The sequence below is a fragment of the Euleptes europaea genome, chromosome 5 (assembly GCF_029931775.1).
Source record: "Euleptes europaea isolate rEulEur1 chromosome 5, rEulEur1.hap1, whole genome shotgun sequence".
In the NCBI taxonomy this organism is placed as follows: Eukaryota; Metazoa; Chordata; class Lepidosauria; order Squamata; family Sphaerodactylidae; genus Euleptes; species Euleptes europaea.
This window is the reverse complement of record NC_079316.1, coordinates 113,790,438-113,810,171: the sequence shown is the minus strand read 5'-3', so window position 1 is coordinate 113,810,171 and position 19,734 is coordinate 113,790,438. Positions and strand designations below refer to the sequence as shown.

Genomic DNA, 19,734 nt, shown 5'->3' with positions numbered 1-19,734 from the left:
AGAATGGCCTTAGGGTACTGCTTTTATCCTGGGGCAGGGGGAAGGAATGAATTCAACCTTTCAAAAAAGGTAATTCTAGGCCAACGGATTATGGAGAAATGTTGCTAAAATATCAGGATCCAAAAACAATCTCCAGTAGGAGCCTGACTTTTTGTAACTAGGATCACCTCCACATTTCATTCCACACATACTTTTGCCTGGCCTTTTCCTCTACCCCAGTCCTTATTTCAGACTAAAGAACCAGAAGGCTTATGCAAATATACGTTTTATTCTGAAAACAGAATTTAGCCTTGCTACGAGCAGCGCATTGTCCGGTATCCCCACCTCCCACAGCAGGGGAACACCACAGGGCCAAATCAGACGACCCGCCACCCCCAATTCAGGACAACCGCCCTCCACAACAGGAGGACCCTCCCACAAAGAACGTTTCACCAGCTGCAATGGAACAATTATCAATCAATGGAGCTTGGAGGCCCCCCTCTCCCTCCCCCACATTCAGCCTTGCCCCTCTTAACAAAGGACAGGAGGACGCTAGTCCCTAGGCTGAAGTTCTGGAACACTCTGAGCTTACCTGTGCAGACCCCAAACATCGTCAATCCAGGTGAACTGAAACATCTGGAATTCAACTTTCACATCTCTCCCAGCTGGCTCCCGCCAAAGAAATTTGTCTGCGCATCTCCAAGATGGAAGAGATGGGGAAGTCGTTCTTGGAGAGTGTGGGGCGGAGAAATGGAGGCTAAAGGGCTACATTGGATGGCGGCCCGCCTGAAGCTAGCTGAGGAACCCCAAAGGAGGAGAGGGAATTGAGCACGAGGTTCATCCAGGTCAAAGGCTGTTTGCTTTTGGTCACTTCCCTCAGATAGAAAAGATCAAGAGTCCAGTCGCACCCTAAAGACTAACAAAATTTCTGGCAGGGGGAATGAGCTTTCTTGAGTCACAGCTCGCTTCTACAGGTATCTGAAAAAGTGAGCTGTGACTCACGAAAGCTCATACCTTGCCAGAAATTGTGTTAGTCTTTAAGGTGCAACTGGACTCTGGCTCTTTTCTACCACTACAGACAGACTACTGGCTGGCTTATCTGCGGCCAGAGTCAGGTTACAGCGTCTCTAAGCACAAGTGAAGTAGAAACAGCCCGAGGTCAATTAGGAACCAGAGAAGTTGCAAGAGCTGGTTATCAGTCCAAGGTCAGGTAAGTTCAGGAGTAAACCACCACAGTGGCACTAGGTTCCACGTTTGGAGAACAAGTTGCAGCAACGCCTTGAAGCTCCTTTCCGGGAACCACGTAGGAACCATTCTGCCAACCATCTTCATCTGAGCTTCACCCACGTAGCTTATATCTGGCAGCCAATCTCGCGCTGCGACAACGTCCATGCATCTCCGTGCGCAGTCTTCTGCGGTGGCCTTCCACGGGGACTGGTGGCCCTGGAGAGCTGGGGCCAGGGGTTTCTGCCTCTGGTGGGGGAGGTGCCTCTGGGCTGCCTAGTAGCCGTACCGCCAAGGGTTCCTGGGTCTGGTCCTCCTGCTGGCCCTCTGCTGACACCCAGGGTCCCTCCTCCTCCTCCGAGGAGTCCTCACTGTCATGGATCGCAGGCTGGGCCATGGCACTAACACAGCCACCCGTCGTGATCCTACTCCCTCCGATATTAATTCAAGTGGGGCAGCCGTATTAATCTGCTGCGGCAAAAAGCAAATGTCTTCTGACACCTTAACAACTGAATTTTTTTTACTCCAGCATAAGTGGGGTTGCCAACTTCCTTGGTGATTACAATTAAAATTACAGCACTGTGGCCAACAATTAATGATACAATAGCACTGAGTAGTACTGAATGCCAGCCTTTAATAATAAAATGTACAATGACTATAACTTCCTCTGTGATGGCTGGAGGTTTCCCGCTATTACAACTGATTTCCAGGTGATAGAAATCAGTTCCCCTGCAGAAAATGGCCGCTTTGGCCATTGGACTCTATGGCATTGTGGTCCCTCCCCTCCCCAGGCTCCACCCCCAAAATCTCCAGGTATTTCCCAACCCAGAGCTGGCAACCCTAACTCGATGGCACTAAAGTCCCTCCCCTCTCCAAACCCCACCCCCCTCAGGCTCCACCCCCAAAATTTCCAGGTATTTCCCTCTTCAGGTGTTTGCTAGAATATATTTTCACTAGTCTTCATAGGGCCACAAGACTCCTGGTTATTGTTCCTTTAGATACGGTCCCAGTTAAGGGTTTATTCCTCACTGGTTTCATTTCCTAAAGCAACTCCCTCCCCCGGTTTTTTTTACCTTGTTCTCCCGTTTCTAAAATTTCTTGTAAAACCAGGAACGAGGTGGATTGTCGAGGCGGCTCGTTGGACTCTTGATTTTCCTGCAACATCTTGTAAACTTCAGAATCCTTGTCAATTACTAAATTGCTGGAAGGCTGAGGAAGTTGGTCCAAACTAGGGGGGGGATTAAAGCAAACACTGTTAAAATTTACGACTGTACCACAAAACAACCACCACCCTTTTTTATTCACGTCAGAAAACACATACAGGTGCAACCTAAACTGCTGGGGACGCAGAGACCGTGTTCACCCGAACGGATCTGAAGTGAGATTTCAAACTATGATCGAATGCGGCATCACTTGATAATTCCAAGATGAATGTGCAAAAACGCTGTGGAAAAAAAGCATCTGTGCTGGAGCTGGCATGCATGTTCCAGGCGTGGTGGATGCCGTGAGAGCCCGTCCGCGTACGTAGGTTACCCCCCCCCGGCAAACATGCATGTGTGAACGAGGCTTAAGAAGGAGTTCAAATGTTCTGTTTTGCCTCTAGTGCAGCTGGACGTCTCAATTACTCACTTTCTTATGCAAAAAGTGAGAGAATTAGGAATACCCTGGCTGACATTCTTGGCATCTGTATCTTGAGCCGCCAATCCATGCTATCCTGACTCTTCAAAAGTGACTGTAAGGAACCATGAGGATCGGTCTTTGTTAAGAGTCCCTCACCCCCAGTACGGTGTAGTGGTTAGAGCAGAGATGTTGAACTCAATTGTTCCGAGGGCCAGATATGACATAGATGCCCCTTGGTCGGGCCGGGCCAGCCCAGATAGGGAATGGGGTGGTGGAGGCTGCCTTGTCTGGCTCACAGGCCGGATAAGAGCTCTCAAGGGGCTGGATATGTTTGACACCCCTGGAATAGGGTGTTGGACTAGGATTGGGGAAACCCAGCTTCAAATCCCTGCTTGCCACTACCCCCGTTAGACCTGTCATTCTCTCTCAACCTGGCCTACCTCACAGGGTTGTTGTGAGGATAAATTGCAGGAGGGGAGAACCATGTATGCCAATCTCAGCTCCCTGGACTAAGTGCTGGATAAAAATGCATTAAATAAATAACATAACACACTGATGCACCAGCTGCCTCCTCTTCTGGTCAAAAATTATTTTTTCCACAGAGGCTCCCAGAAACATCCAAACTTGACTACTGTAATGCTTCATATATATGGGGCTGATTTATTTGGGAAATCCGGCTGTTCCAAACAAACGCCCACCATATTTGCCAACTTGGGCAGGCGCTAGATCTTCCCTGTCTTCCAGTGGTTTAAAGCCCTAAACAACTCTGGGATCAGAATACCTTTCAAAAACACTTAACTTGGGGTTTTTAATTCAATAAGACCTGTACACAGGAAGATGCTTTCTCTTCCATAAGCTGCTGTTATTACTACTGGTTCAAATTTAAAATAAAGAAACCTTTTTCTGGGTGCCTCCAATTAGGCAGGAAAAGAAGAGTTGGTTTTTATATGCCGACTTTCTCTACCACTTAAGGAAGGATCAAACCGGCTTACGATCACCTTCCCTTCCCCTCCCCACAACAGACACCCTGTGAGGAAGGTGGGGCTGAGAGAGTTCGGAGAGAACAATGACTAGCCCAAGGTCACCCAACTGGCCTCATGTGTAGGAGTGGGGAATCAACCCAGTTCACCAGATTAGCTACCGCCATTCATGTGGAGGACTGGGGAATTGAACCCGGTTCTCCAGATCAAAGCCCACCGCTCCAAACCACCGCTCTTAACCACCTGGAAGCAACCGGAGAGGGGGCCGTTGCAGCCATAATGCCCTGATCGACTCCATGTTGGTGGAACGGATCTTCCTGTTTGTGTAAACAAGGCGGTGACTGATCAGCCCGGACACCTGAGTGTCACATCATGCACGATGGACAGAGAAAAGAAGCGCAGAAAAGGGTTCCAAGAGCGGGCGTTGCAAACATCAAGGGCCAGGTCCAAAGTAACGTTTTTTGCTGGACTGCCTCCCCCTTCCCTTACACGTTCGAGCGTTCGTTCATGGTTCTCCCAATGAACCCTAATTTTATTTTTTATCAATTATGCTTCAATTTAAACCACCACAGAGCATCTGCATGTCTCAGCGTTTCCCCGATGATCTTGCAGTAGACAATAAGGTCATGCCAGGAACACAGACATGGAAGGCATTAAATCCATCCCCTAAAATCGAAAAGGGAGAGTCCAGCAGACTGACAATGCAAAGAGAACCTTCGACTGGCGGAAACGAAAAACGTTACTTCAGAGGTGACCCAAGCGTCAGTCTGCAGTGAGGCACCTGTCCCCAAAAAGCCTACGATTCCTTGCCACAAACGAGCGCAGGACGGTGAGAAAACGGGAAACAGCGGAGTGGAAGCCATTCACAGGCCTCAGGCCCAGGGTTCAGGCCAAGTTACCTGGGGAGGGTGGGACTAACGGCAGAGATCTGCCCCTGCAAAGAGTCCAGGATGTTCCTCTGCGAATAGAGCTGCAAAGGAGAGTTAAACTGTACGTGCCGCACTTTGAGTCCCGGGACGTCGACTTCCACGGGGCTGTTGGGGCAGATCTGGGCGACCTCCTTCAGCCGCTCCAAGCTCACCCTGGCTGGGCTCGGGATGGACGAGGTGCTGTGCCTCCTTTGCAAACGGGAACGGGAGGAGGAGGACGGCTGGAGAGGGTTATAGACCGTGGCAAGGGGGGCCTTGAATCCACCGGTGGGGGACAACGGACTGGTCAGGAGGAGCGAACGGAAAAGGCATGGAAGGGTCAGTGGTGGTTTGCAGTGGAGTCAGAGGAATAAAAGAAGGAAGGAAGAAATGAATGAAGGAATACATTTCAGCACTACCGAGGAAATAGGCCGGAAGGTTTCTGGGGTCCAGACTAGATAGAAAGGGGGTAGGGAAGGAATCTACCGTACATGTATCGATAGGTGATGACCTTCTGTTGCTTTTAGGGATTTTTCTCCCAGCCTAACAATGAGGCTCGTTGAAAGAAGAAGAGTTGGTTTTTATATGCCGATTTTCTCTACCTTTTAAGGAGACTCAGACCGGCTTACAATCTCCTTCCCTTCTTTCCCTCCACCACGGACACCTTGTGAGGTAGGTTTGGCTGAGAGAGTTCCGAGTGTGACTAGCCCAAGGTCACCCAGCAGGCATCAGGTGGAGGAGTGGGGAAACCGACCCGGCTCATGTGGATGAGTGGAGAATCGAACCCAGTTCTCCAGATTAGAGTCCACTGCTCCTAACCACTGCACCACGCTGGCTCTCAGAAAAGGGTTGAAGGCAATCTTGGAAAGTGATGTTTGGGGCTTGGGAGGAGGGGAAGAGGCGGGATTCAGCTCCCCTTGTCTACACGTTGCTGTTATTCTTAAATAGTCATGAATCTGCCTTAATCCCCTTTTAAAGTTGTCTATGCTTCTCCTTCCCACCACTCCACAACTCGATTTAGATGTGGTGGGCACGTGTATAAATATCTCTCTCGTGACCGACTGCCCCAGATTTATACAGAAATAAAGACGCTGTACCCACGGGCCAGCTGGCAGAAAGCCTGTGGGCTCCATCCCTCGAGCTCTCAGAATGTACAAAGGGGGTGGGGGAAGGCAGACAGAATGGACTTGTGATGTGGGGGTCTCCTTCCTCGGGAGGGAGCAGGGTGGCTGATTTCACCAAGCTTGCCGGTTCTTCAGCACACAATGAGCTCCAAAGGAACCCTTCTGTCAGAGGGCCTGGACCGGGGTGTGTGGGCTGCAATGTGCCAGAGAAGGGACGGGTCACCCAACAGGCAGACTTGGGTGTCTGTCTGCACACCGCAAAATGCTAAGTGGAAACAACGGCCAGGTCAGTATAGGTGACCTCAACACTGATTGGGAACAAATGCAAAGTTCTGCTGGTGAATCCCGTTAGTAAAATATATAGGAACTACTATCAAGTAGCCCTTTCCAACGGAAGAGGTTTGGAGGGGTTTTTTTAAATGTAAAAGCCATGTGCCCAGAGTACAAATGCCAACATTCTGTGTATTTCTTTATTTTGCCAGAAAACTGTCAGGGTTGGAAAAGTGCCAGTTTGCCTGGTTGGGTTAGTCGGTCTTGACCATCCAAGTTTCTGACACAAAAAAAAATATAGATATTCCAAATCCCCAAACCTCTCTGTGAAGAGGAGGAGAACATGCCCTCTCTGAGAGACGGACACCCACGAGATCCCGTAATAAAAGTAAGAGGCACCTGAGCGAGACTTTTAGCGGCTGATACCCCATGCTGAACGCACGTTGGAAGGGCACAGGCTGCTGGCGAGCAAAGAAAGGGACAATCGTTAGTTTAATTTTGTCTTCTCCGAGAGCCGCGCCTGGTCTCACAGGCACCCACTAGCTGTGTAACCAACCTGAAAGAAAAAAAGGGGTTTTCCAGATAAACGGCAACCGGCTCACGTTCACATTGATTAGGCTTCACAATGTTCACCCTCGTAACGGCGGAATTGGGCTCAGGAAGCGCAATGTGGGGAGCGACTTACTTCTTGGCGGGTTCTTGGTTACTTGAGGATGACTTCGCCTCCACGGCATCATTGAAGGTTTGTATGTTTTCGGATGAGTACAGACCTGCTGGGCTGTTGTACTGAGACGTGATGACTTTGGGCGCGGTGCTGGAAGCAGTGGCAGCAGTGAAAGGCATGGCGCTCCGGTTATGTGCGCTTCCTATCTGCCTTATTTCCTGCATGCAAGGGAGCAGAGGGAATCAATCACAAGCATCTGACGTGCAGGGGGTATAGCAGCAGGCAACCGGCTAAGGGACATGCCAAAAACAAGACCTGGAGGGGCAGGGAAGCGCAGGCAGAGGGACAAAATGAAGCCATTTTTAATAGGTTCAGGGATAAATTAAGGATGATCGCTCAGAAGGGTCCCAGGTTCAATCCCTGGCATCTCCAGTTAAAGGGACTAGGAAAGTAGGTGATGTGAAAGACCTCTGCCTGAGACCCTGGAGAGCCGCTGCCGGTCTGATTCAGTATAAGGCAGCTTCATGTGTTCAAACCCAGGACGTGCCCCTTTTGAACTAAGATGCAACTCACTTGCCCATCTCAGTATGGAGTTAAATTCTTTAACCACCCCTTGCCCTCCTCCCCAGGTACATTCGTGCAGGTTTCCTCTGCCCGTGCTAGAACAACATTCCTGCTCTGTACAAGTCAGCACAAAACTCTTGAAGATGGAGCAAACCTAAGAAGCAACCATTCAGCACAAGCAGGCAGGCAGCCGCAAACCACGGCTGGAGGGACAGAATGTTCTCAGGGGGGATTCTCTCACCTATCCTGTCCATTAAGGGAGGGGTACATCTCCAAAGATTTTGTCACAATTAAGTGACAGCCACGAAGAATGCTTCCCAGTGAAAGCCAGGTAAATGCTTAGGGCTGTTTAGCTTGGAAAGAAGGCGGTTAAGGGGAGACATGATAGAGGTCTATAAAATTATGCATGGTATAGAGAGAGTGGACAGGGAGAAGCTTTTTCTCTCTCTCTCTCTCTCATAATACCAGAATGCAGGGTCATCTGCTGAAGCTGGAGGGTGAGAGATTCAAAATAGATAAACGGAAGTATTTCTTCACACACCGAATGGTTAAATTGTGGAACTCCCTGCCCCAGGATGTGGTGATGCTGCCGACTTGGAAGGCTTAAAGAGGGGAGGGGACATGTTCGTGGCGGAGAGGGCTATCCATGGCTACTGGTCAAAATGTTTACTAGTCATGATGCATGCCTATTCTCTCCAGGATCAGAGGAGCATGCCACTGTGTGAACAGACTGCTGGACATGATGGGCCTCGATCAGCAGGGCTTATGTTCTTATGGGTATGGGGGGGTCATGATGCAAACCTATTCTCTCCAGGATCAGAGGAGCATGCCTATTGTATTAGGTGCTGTGAGACACAGGCAGGATAAATGCTGCTGCAGCCGTCTTGTTTGTGGGCTTCCTGGATGCACCTGGTTGGCCCCTGTGTGAACAGACTGCTGGACTTGATGGACCTGGGTCTGATCCAGCAGGGCCTTTCTGATGTTCTTAAATGGAAACAGAACCGAACTACTCAAATAAATTGGTTTTAGTAACCAATTTAGCAACAAGGTGGGGAATTCTTTAAACAAACCAAAAACAAAACAGAAATGGTTAATGTGTGGGCATTCTTACTGGAACGACAGCCCGATCAGTCACATTAAAAATGATCTCCCTCCAATTCCATCTGAAAAAAAAGGTGCTTAAAAAAAAAAAAATATTGAAATCTGAGTGGGAAAGTCATGTGTTTCAAGTCCAAGTAGCTTCTTGTGTCCTCCCTCAGTATCCTCAGCATTCCCATGCAATCAAACTGAAAGAAGACACGAAGTCAAGAAATGAACGGGTAGTAATTTGGGTTTATTAATAACGCTAAAGAGGGTAGTTATGACGCTAAAGATGGTAATTATCAAGTAGTTGGATTTAAACATGTGAGATTTTTATTCATTTTTATTTGATTGTTTTTCTATATTCTATATATTTTTTTGTATTTATGTTTTTGTATTTGGTGTGGGCTTTTTCTTTATCTTTTCTGTACCTTTTTGTATTGATTACTATATTATAAATTTTAAAAAAATGTAAAAAAAGAAAAGAAAGAAACGAAGTCAAGCCAGCGAAGTTCGCCCTGTGCCCCGTCGTGGAGACCGTTCCGCCGCATACCTCTTGGTCTCAGAAGCCCTGCCAGAAGCGCACCCGCCTTATCAAAGGTCAAACCGCACACCCAGTTTCTACAGCCCTCTATTCTCACACTTCCATGGGAACAGATATACAAAACAGCAACAAGTTAGCTCATCCCTGGAGAATGCGGCATGCCGGCTTTCGGGGGAAAGGAAAGGTTCGGGAAAAGCCAACGCAGCCGTGACGTCAGCCTGGGAAGTGAATCTGTGGCCGGGAGGAAGGAAAGAAACTCTCCGCCGTTCTGCTCCCTGACTCAGACACTCCCGAATTCAGGTTTGCTAACCGGGAGGAGACAAATAAGCGCCGACACGGCCCAGCAGAATGCAGGAGAGCGCTCACCTTAATGCGACATCATGCTCTCCTGTCGGAACTGATAAAAGGCAAATATAAAAAGACCCCCTTGCAGGAACGCATGTGCATCTGCCAGGGTGGTAGTGCAGAGACAACAGAACATGTGATATTTGATTGCAGGATTTACAATCAAATTCGGCAAGAATTGATACTACCCACTAGCCATTCAACTAGTCAAAGATCCATCCAATTAATGAAAATGCTTTCAGACAGGAATAAGGAGATAACTTATAAAGTCACCAAATACGCAAGGTTAGGCATTAAGCATAGAAGCACTTGGTCTAATTCTGATAAGGGAAGTGCAATATATCACTAAATATGTGTGTGTGTGTGTGTGAGAGAGAGAGAGAGAGAGAGAGAGAAGTGCCATCAAGTCGCTACCGACTCATGGCGACCCTATGAATGGAAGTCCTCCAAAATGTCCTATCTTTGACAGCCTTGCTCAGATCTTGCAAACTGAAGGCTGTGGCTTCCTTTATTGAGTCCATCCATCTCTTGTTGGGTCTTCCTCTTTTCCTGCTGCCCTCAACTTTTCCTAGCATGACTGTCTTTTCCAGTGACTCTTGTCGTCTCATGACGTGACCAAAGTACGACAGTCTCAGTTTAGTCATTTTAGCCTCCAGGGTCAGTTCAGGCTTGATTTGATCTATAACCCACTGATTCGTTTTTCTGGCAGTCCACGGTATCCGTTAACTCTCTCCTCCAACACCACATTTCAAATGGGTAATATTAAGTAAATATTTAACTATATTGTAAACATTTTATCCTAAATAGTGTTTTATGTACAGATGTATTTTATAGTTTATCCTTTTTAATCATGTTAATTCTTTTGAAATATTGCCAGTAGAAGAGCTGTTGAAAAACAGGGCCGCCTATCTACTGCAACCGAGGCAACTGTATAAAGCAGGGGTGGGGAACGTCAGGCCCTGGGGCCGTTTAAGGCCCGCGAAATCATTTGATCTGGCTCTTTGTGGGTCCTGGCAGATCTCTAGCTCAGAAGGATCTAAGACTGGCGATCCGCCCCCTCCCACAGACAGGAATAGCCTCTATTCAAGGCGGATGTGAGTTTGTTTTGCTGAGAAAAGGAACCTTTTTCCCCCTTGCAGGAAAGTCATTAGCTATGGAGCTGCTAGGACCGCCCAAGGAACTGTGTTAACCCTTTCCCACCTGGGCCATGGAGAAACGTATTCCTTCTGTATTACAAGAGGGCTTGGGGGCGGAAGTGGCGACAATGGAGGGATTAAAGGGGGCAGGGGGGGGGTTCTTAGCCAGTGTGTCCTCATTTCACCCCTGCAGGCAGAGGTAGCAGGAGCCGGCTGTAGAATCCGGCCCCGGCCATGCGGAGCGGGAGCAACTCCGGAATGTGGCTGGACGACTACGCCCGGCTGGTGCAACAGACCATCCTGTGCCACCAGGAGGGCGAGTGCACTATCGGTTGGATGCCTGCCTGCTTGCCCACACCGAGGGGGGTCATCTGGGGCAGCTGCCTGCTCGGAGCTTGGTCGGCTAATTTTTAAGTTGATAATTTTGTATGGCCCGCGAATGATGTTATAAATATCCAAATGGCCCTTGGTGGAAAAAAGGTTCCCCACCCCTGGTCTAAAGGGAGACCCTACGGCACCAGGCGGCATCAGCACAGCAAGGGCACCCTGGAAATGCCACACCCCACAGCGTGAGCGGGTCCAACTGCACAGCCGCATGCAAAGCGCAGCTCAAGGATGGTCATACAGACGGGCCACATGCTTCGAGCTGATGCGCAGCTCAGCGAAGGATTCTGGCCAGGGCAGCATCAGACAGCGTCTCGGCAGCATCGCCGTCAACTTATGCTGCTGGTCGCTGTGGTAAACGCGTGACACAGCCCTTGACAACGGCAAAGCTTTGCACGTGCTCTATGTGGGGCTGCCCTTGAAAATAACCTGGAAACGACAACCGGTCCAGAACACAGCGGTCCGATTATTGTCAGGGTTTAGCCACCAGGAACATACGTTGCGTATTTTGAAACAGCTACTTTGGCTGCCAGTCGGTTTCGGGGCCCAATTCAAGGTGATGCTTACGACCTTTAAAGCCCTTCACGGCCTGCTGGGACCCACATACTTGAAGGGCCGTCTCCTCCCCTATGTCCCTGTGCACCAACTAAGGTCATCAGGCAGCCGTCTGGGGGCTATCCCTCCACTTAGAAGTGCCTGCCTGCCCTCAACCTTCTCCATCGTGGCTCCAGCTCTGTGGAAGCCCCCACCACACACACCCGGCCTTGGAGAGCTTCAGGAGGCGCTGCAAGGCTGGCGTTCGAGGGGGTTTGAACGGCAGGCGTCTTTTAAGGAGGGAGGGATTCGAGGTTGACTATTTTATTTTCGGTTTTAACTGAAAACGTTTCTACCTGTTATTGTAAGATGCCACGAACCAAGAAGAAAGGCAAGAGATAAATGTTTTCAAAAATTAATTGTCTGCACCAATACAAGATACCACTTCACCCCTTCTCTCTGTTCATCTTCCGGAGACTAAAACCTAACCTTGAAGAAAAAGTAACAGCCTAACCTTGAAAAAGAGCCATGAATCCAAAATGCCAGAGAATGGATTTCTTTCTCCCAGCCCTCCTTCGCATCCTTTTGGGTGCCAAAGTCACAAAGGAAATTGTTTGGATTGTTAACCCAAATCCTACCTTTACTTTCCAGGATCTCAGGATTGAATCTTTCCCAGAATTCTAGATACCTCCCAAGAAGAAGCAGAAGAAGAAGAGTTGGTTTTTATATGCTGACTTTCTCCTCCACTTAAGGAAGAATCAAACCGTCTTACACTCCCCTTCCCTTCCCCTCCCCACAACAGACACCCTGTGAGGTAGGTGGGGCTGAGAGAGTTCATAGAGAACTGTGACTGGCTCAAGGTCACCAAGCTAGCTTCATGTGGAGGAGTGGGGAAACCAACCCGGTTCACCAGATTTGTCTAACCCTTCTACAAAAGTCATTCAAGCTGGCAGAGGCCTCCCCACCCCACCCCCTCTTGACGGCCTCGGACTCCTCCAGTTAAATTACGTGTTGGGTGTGAGGGAGAACATCCTCTCTCCAGGCCTTGGCCTGCCACTCTGTGAGTATGTGAGACACAACGGCGGGGAGCCCCTTTAGGTACAGGGATCTTTTCCACAGAGAAAACTAGCAAATCCAACTCGACACTTTTGCCCTTATCAGCCAGAGGATGCTTTCACACGTGCCGAATAATGCACTGTCAATCCACTTTCCAGTGCACTGTTGCAGCTGGATTTTACTGTGTGAAGCAGAAAAATCCACTTGCAAACACTCATTAAAGTGGATTGAAAGTGGATTGAAAGTGCATTATTCGGCATGTGTGAATGCGCCCTGAGACTCATCCTAACGCCAGTTGTAACGCTGGGCTCCCATTTCGGCAGGTCTGGGTACCAAATCGCCAACTACAGGGGCCAGATCTTAACCACAGAGATGCCTCCCCTGCCTCCAACCTCCTTCTAAAAAGCCATTCCAATCCCCAAAATACATACCCCTTGTATCAGCAGCTGGGGGATCAGGCCTAAAATATCTCCAGCAAAGTAAGTAAAACAGTCTACCATGCTAAGAAATTATCTAAAATTTCCCTATCAAGATAGCTTTAAAGCACATTTCAATAATTTCTGTCCTCTGTATAGAGGGCACACACACAACATGAAAATCAAGCATGAGCATGTACTGAACTGAACGTCCTTCAGCTGTAGGAGAAATGCAAACAGCTGAGCCAACACTCCGAAAATTCTCAGTCATTTCCTTCCTCTGAGGGCAGGAGAGCCGAAACAAAAAGAAATGACCCTGGACCTTAGATTCCCGCCTCCCCAACGTGCCTCACTGTGAAGTTCATTTTCCAAAAGGCCTATCTGGTTCCCCCATTCTTGGGCAGCAGACAGCTAAACTACTGAGCAGAAAGGTTGGACGGCTAATCCGTCCGGGCTCCTGGCACGCCAACTGTTTCCCCATCCATACAAGTGGCATTTGAGCTGATTCACACAGCAAAGTATAACATTCCCTAGGGAAAGAGCCCCCAACATGATGCCAGGGGGCGGGGGCATGGCACCCACCAAGTGTTTTTAGAAAGTGGGAGGGGCCAGGCAGGGCCTTTGCCCAGCAAGGGTTCCAACTGGCCATTGGAGATGCGATTGGCAGTGCAGATTTTTTAAAACATTGCTTTGACAGCAGCTGCCACCACAGCACAAGGATCTACGCTGTTACTGAAGTTAAGCTGTGGCAATCATTTTTTTGTGTGGCTGGCTCCGCCTCCTGTGGCAGCCATTTTGTGGCTGCGCCCACCATGCCGCGTCAGAATTCCAGAGGTGCCCACAGGCTGAAAAAGGTTGGGGACCAATGCTGATTCTATGGCCGTAGGCAGTTCATGAGAGGGAGGGCATCTTGGGCATCTTCTGGGCAAGGAGTAGGGGTCACTGGGGCGTGTGGGGGCAGGTAGCTGTGAATTTCCTGCATTGTGCAGGGGGTTGGACTAGATGACCCTGGTGGTCACTTCCAACTCTATGATTCTATCCTATGACCCCTGCCTAGGGGACCAGTTCATACCTACCAGGCGGAGAAGTGGCGGGGGGGCACTGTTCGTGCGTCCCTAAGGGGTTCTCTGAGGCAGACGCCGCTCGGATCTCCAGCAGAATGCCCTAAGTTTAGCTACCCTATCAGCCGGGCCAAAATATCCCCATGGGAAGTTGCTCAACAGGAGATAGGGGCCGGTCTTCCGGCAAGAGCAAACCCACAGCCATCCCTGCGCCTTAAGACACAGAGCCTGAGAAGGAGTGAAAAGTGTTTGTAATTCCCTTGTAATGTGTTTGTGATTCACAGAGCCAGTGTGGTGTAGTGGTTAAGAGCGGTGGTTTGGAGCGGTGGACTCTGATCTGGAGAACAAGGTTCGATTCCCCACTCCTCCACATGAGTGGTGGAGGCTAATCTGGTGAACCGCGTTGGTTTCCCCACTCCTCCACATGAAGCCAGCTGGATGACCTTGGGCTAGTCACAGCTCTCTTAGAGCTCTCTCAGCCCCCCTACCTCACAGGGTGTCTGTTTGGGGAGGGGAAGGGAAGGTGATTGTAAGCTGGTTTGATTCTCCCTAAAAGATAAAGTTGGCATATAAAAACCAACTCTTCTTCTTCTATAGTAGAAGTTTGATTCTGCCTTAAGAGGTAGAGAAAGTCAGCATATAAAAACCAACTTCTTCTCTTCTTTGATCTGCCTTCCCCTTTGAGCTAGTACAGGCCCGTCAGAACATAAAATGAAAAGGACAGGAATCTACTTCAGATTCACCAGCTAATGAATGGAACGGTTGCTGCCGGATCAGTTCCTTCTGCTGCGTCGGCAGCAACATAAGAATCTAGCGAATCCCCACTTAACTTGATCCCCCGTTTATATCGGGCGCGGCACATGTTGCCCCAGAATTCTTCTATAAGCAACCACAGGGAGCCGTTCCAAAAGAGGAATTTCTGCTGCCTGCAGACTGTACCGGGCAAAAGTTAGCAAGAACAAGAAGAGCGTAATTCTTGCTACTTACCTGTTGCTGGGACGCCAAGTTCATCTTGTACGGATTGGTTTTCCCTTCTTCCGTAACCAGGGGAGACCAGATTTTCGATTCAGTTCTGCAAAATGGAATATCTGGTGGTGAAATTCTACTATTCTTCAAATTAGCTCTCACACGTTAACAGGCTTAATAAACCTAATACTTGCTCTCTGAGAATTCTGTGAATGGAAGGACAGCGTGCAGAATCCAGTTTTTAGCTTTTGGGTTTGTCAAGGGCGATCCCCGCATATTGTTGCCCATTCATATCCAGGGTTGGCTCCAGGATAACGTTTCCCTGGGTGCACCCAGTTTCAATCCCCAGCACCTCCAGTAAGAAAGGATGAAGTAGTAGGTGATGTGGAACACTGAGACTTGGGAGAGCAAAGGTTCCCAGGTTCAATCCCTGGCATCTTCAGGTAAAAGAACCAAGTACTAGGTGATGTGAAAGATCTCCACCTGATTCCCTGGAGAGCAGCTGCCAGTCTGAGTAGACAAGACTGGCATTGACAGACCAATGGCAGCTTCATGTGTTTAATATGCAGTTTAAGCAGCAAATCTATGGCTGCATCTCCTAGAGATGGGTTGTGTGTGTGTGTGTGTGTGTGTTAATCCCCACCACCACAATTTTCAAGATCAAAACTGCCCTCCCCCATCTCATCTGCTACTCACCCCGCAATAGGAAGAAAGAAAAAAAACCAGGTACAGGTTGAGTATCCCTTACCGTGGTCCGTATTTCGGATCTTTCCATATATTGGAATATTTTGGAATTTTTGCATATACGTAATGAAATGTCTCGGGGATGGGACCCAAATTCATTTGTTTTATATACACTTTATACACATAGCCTGAATGTAATTTTAAACAATATTTTTTAATAATTTTGTGTCCATTGAACCATCAGAAAGCAAAGGTGTCCCTGTCTCGTCAGAATACCTGTATCAGCTGTTAAACAAGAGCAACAACAAACAAACTAACAAGACAAACTTTCAGTCTCCACCTACGATGCAGGGTGCGCTGCATTTTATTTTTTTAGGTGAGAGGAAACATTGGCTGTTACCGCACTAGGTATTCCCAGCAATGTATTAAGAGTTTGGAAATGTTATAAAAAATACTGTTCGCACTTTCTATGTATTCTCACCGATGTATTAAGAGTTTGAAATAGTTATAAAAAATACTGTTCGCACTTTGTTTGGCCCCTTTAGCTGTGAAGATGTCTTCCAACAATTTTTTAACCGTGGCATCCAAAAACCCTTTTAAAGCGATGTTTTTTATAACATTTCCAAACTCTTGATACATTGCTGGGAATACCTAGTGCGGTAACAGCCATTGAAAGCAGGCTGCACAGATCTGCCTGCATGCTGGCTCAAAGGGTCTGGTTTTTGGATCAGTCTGGATATTGAATGTCTGGATAAGGGATACTCTACCTATACTTGTATTTCACTAAAAAAAGAAGTCAGAAGATCCTATAGCGCATCTCCACCGAAATGGGTTTTCACCGAAGCACCTCAAAACGATGCCTGAAACGGCTAGCACACGTTAGTCAGGATGCCGCATGCTGAGTTGGAAGGGGATGGTTTGGCCCAGAGACTGGGCTTCCAGCTTTGAGAATGTAAGAAAGGCCTGGATCAGACCCAGGCCCATCCAGTCCAGCAGTCTGTTCACACAGTGGCCAACCAGGTGCCTCCAGGAAGCCCACAAGCAAGACGGCTGCAGCAGCATTGCCCTGCCTGTCTTCCAAAGCACCTAACAGAATAGGCCTGCTCCTCTGATCCAGGAGAGAATAGGTTTGCATCATGGCTAATATCCATTTTTACTAGTAGCCATGGATAGCCCTCTCCTCCATGAACATGTGCACTCCCCTCTTGGCCACTCCTAGCTCTGAGACTGGCCAAGGGGGAAAGCTGCTTGGCCTGCCTTATGTCGAGTATTTTTCCCTGCTTTCTTCCTGGTCAAACTTGGCAGCCGGGTCCCAAGAGCACAGCGGCCAGAATGTCGAACGAAAGACGCCCTCTGCTTCGGAGGGAAGCAGCTCTCTGGAATATCCCCAGTTCCAGACAGCTGTGACACACACAGCCATCAATAACAATTGTGGGCCGAAGGCCAGCTGGTCTGATCGCATGTCCATATATAGACAGAGAAAGAGACCCGGCATGTCAGGCCGGCTGCGACAGCACAGATTTTTCCCAGGGCTCACGGGAATTCTCGGGAAAGGGATGGGGACGGAGTGAGTCAAGAGAATTCGAGGCATTCCCAGATGACCTAAACAAAGGGCCTCTGGCTCTGAACCCGTTCGGCATATGCCCCTACCCACTGGCTTCCCTTGGCACGACTCAGAAACGGAATATTTCTTGATCACTTCTCTCACAAATAACGCCTGGCCGTATTGTCTGCTTTTATCTTGCATCTTTCCAAGGCGAGGAGTTGTGTGTGTGTGTGTGTGTGTTTTAAACTTCCATTTGACTCTGTGCCGCTGGCAGTTCAATTAAGTGAAAGCACAGAGGAGCCCGTTTCTTGGCAGAGGCTCGGCTTCTGCACAATATCTCGGAAACTCTCCAGGTGCCACGGGAATCGGCCGCCTTCATTCCAGAGCCTTGCAAGGTCAGTTAGGAAAAGCAGCCTGCGTGGATGCAAGGTTTCTGGCTGCTATTTCAATGACAATGAAGAATCTGCAAAGGGCACGCCACCGCGGCCCCTCCCGGCTCCAACTGCTGTGGGGTGCCTCCCGGCTACAGATTCGTCCAACTGCTCTTGTGCAATAGCTGCTTCTCTCCGGCATAACAAGGGAAGCGGAGAGAAGTGTCTGGACTGTGAAGCCGACCCTCTGGCCTTCTCGGGCAGGCGACAATCTCCATGGGGGGTGGGGGAGGAAATAAAGCCTGAGCTAGAAGCTGCCTTAAAGGGGAGGGGGGCTTTTCAAGGGGAAAACAAGGAAGCTGCATCTATTAACTGAACAAACATGGTGGTGGGAGCTTCTGCCCATGGGGGTGGGGGCAGGGGTTTGGCTTGGGCCTCAAGTTCAAAGAAGGCCTCCAATGCAGACATTTGTTAATTTTTTGGCATCTGATGAGTGGTTTTTTTTGTGTGTGTATTCCTTATTTGATCAAAATGCAACATACTAGCACAATTTATTATGGCTAGTGGGCTAAAAAAGAAAGCAGAGGCTTTCTTACACCCCACCCCGAGATAACTATACTCCACAACAGCCTCTATTGTGAATGGAAGGAGAACCAACACAGAGAGCAATCCCATGCAGGTCTACTCAGAATCTGACTCATGTTGATTCAACGGGCATTACTCCCAGGAAAGTGATCTGACGATTCTGCTGGGAAGGAAACCCAGTGGGCCACTGGTCAGAGCATCTCTCTAGCACTAAAATTGTCCTTCTCTACAACCTAGTTCTTTGGGCTCCCACAGAACAAAGAGAGATCGCTCATCTGGTTCGGTCCATTAAAAGAAAAAAAGACTGTAGGCTTGTGCAGCCTCAATGTGCCTCAGCAGCACCATGCAGGGAAGGTACAGGAGGTCGGTAACCCTTCAAGCTCCACCCAGCTCCACTATTCAGAACTGAGCTCCCTGTCTTGTCATTAGCATTTCAACCCAAATGTTTTGTGTTTTTAAAGAACATCTTTTCCCAGGTGGGGATTTACATGACTGAATACTCTTCAATTTTTAAAAAAAAAAAATCCCTGCACAGGGAAAACTAGGTGTCAGGGAGCAGGAGTCTAACCTAACTTTCTCTCCCGCAAGTTAGTTTTCTATGTGCAGGATTATTTTCCCCCCCGGGAAAGAACATTCAGTTATGTGAGCTACCCCTGCTGTCAGAAGCAATACAGCTAAGATGGGGGTCTATCACTTCTAGAATTAGGCCTAAATGTCTGCCCTAGGGTTGCCAACCTCCAGGTGGTGGCTGGAGATCTGGGATTACAGCTGATCTCCAAGTGACAGAGATCGGTTCCCCTGGAGAAAATGGCCACTTTGGAAGGTGGACTCTATGGCATTGTACCCTACTGAGGTCCCCTCCCCATCCCAAGCCCCGCCGTCAGGCTCCACCTCTAAAATCTCCAGGTATTTCCCAGTCCAGAGCTGGCAACCCTAGCCCTCGTGCTGAGGTCTGGCGTCATCTTCCAGATGTCACCGAGCAAATGCAACCAGCAAAGCTTTTTCGGAAAGCCGGCCCTTCGCCCTGAACAAGAAGGAATCTCCTCCACTTGACCAAACACCAGCATATCCAGAGGTGTCTCTCAACCCACCACACCCTCCAGAACCTGCACAACATGGCAAAGGGCAGTATCCTGCAAGGCAATTTGCCTGTCAAATACTGTCAGTTGACTGCCTGTTATTTTACTGGTCAAATACTGTCAAATAGTCTACAAAGCTAAAATTGCCAGGTTGATGGTGACAGGGATGGCATCGTTCTTGCTAGGAAGAGCAAGAGGGAAGGCGCCCAGCCCCCTGCCTGCAGCCAGGAGGGGCAAATCTCTCAGCAAAGCAAAGCTCCTCCCAAGAGCCATAACTGTGGGCAGCTCCAAACAGACTTTGGGCATTGACTGGGGCCTATAAAGGTATGGAGAGGTATGGAGAGGGTGGACGGGGAGAAGCTTTTCTCCCTCTCTCATAATACCAGAACGCGGGGTCATCCGCTGAAGCTGGAGGGTGAGAGATTCAAATCAGACTAAAGGAAGTCTTTCTTCACACAACGCATAGTGAAATTGTGGAACTCCCTGCCCCATCTTGGAAGGCTTTAAGTGGGGAGTGGACATGTTCATGGAGGACGGGGCTATCCATGGCTACTAGTCAAAATGAATACTAGTCACTGATGCATACCTATTCTCTCCGGGATCAGAGCAGCATG

General features: G+C 48.9%; 1 protein-coding gene across 1 annotated transcript in view; it reads right to left on the bottom strand.

Annotated features, from left to right (window-relative positions):
- PDLIM1 (PDZ and LIM domain 1) overlaps positions 1–19,734 on the bottom strand; it is a 37,672-nt gene that overhangs the window by 3,550 nt on the left and 14,388 nt on the right. Inside the window, exons 3-5 of the mRNA XM_056849681.1 lie at positions 14,877–14,961; positions 6,791–6,987; positions 2,277–2,431 (exon numbers count right to left, since the gene is read on the bottom strand). Of these exons, the coding sequence (XP_056705659.1) occupies positions 2,277–2,431; positions 6,791–6,987; positions 14,877–14,961 (437 nt within the window). The remainder of the gene's footprint in view (positions 1–2,276; positions 2,432–6,790; positions 6,988–14,876; positions 14,962–19,734) is intronic.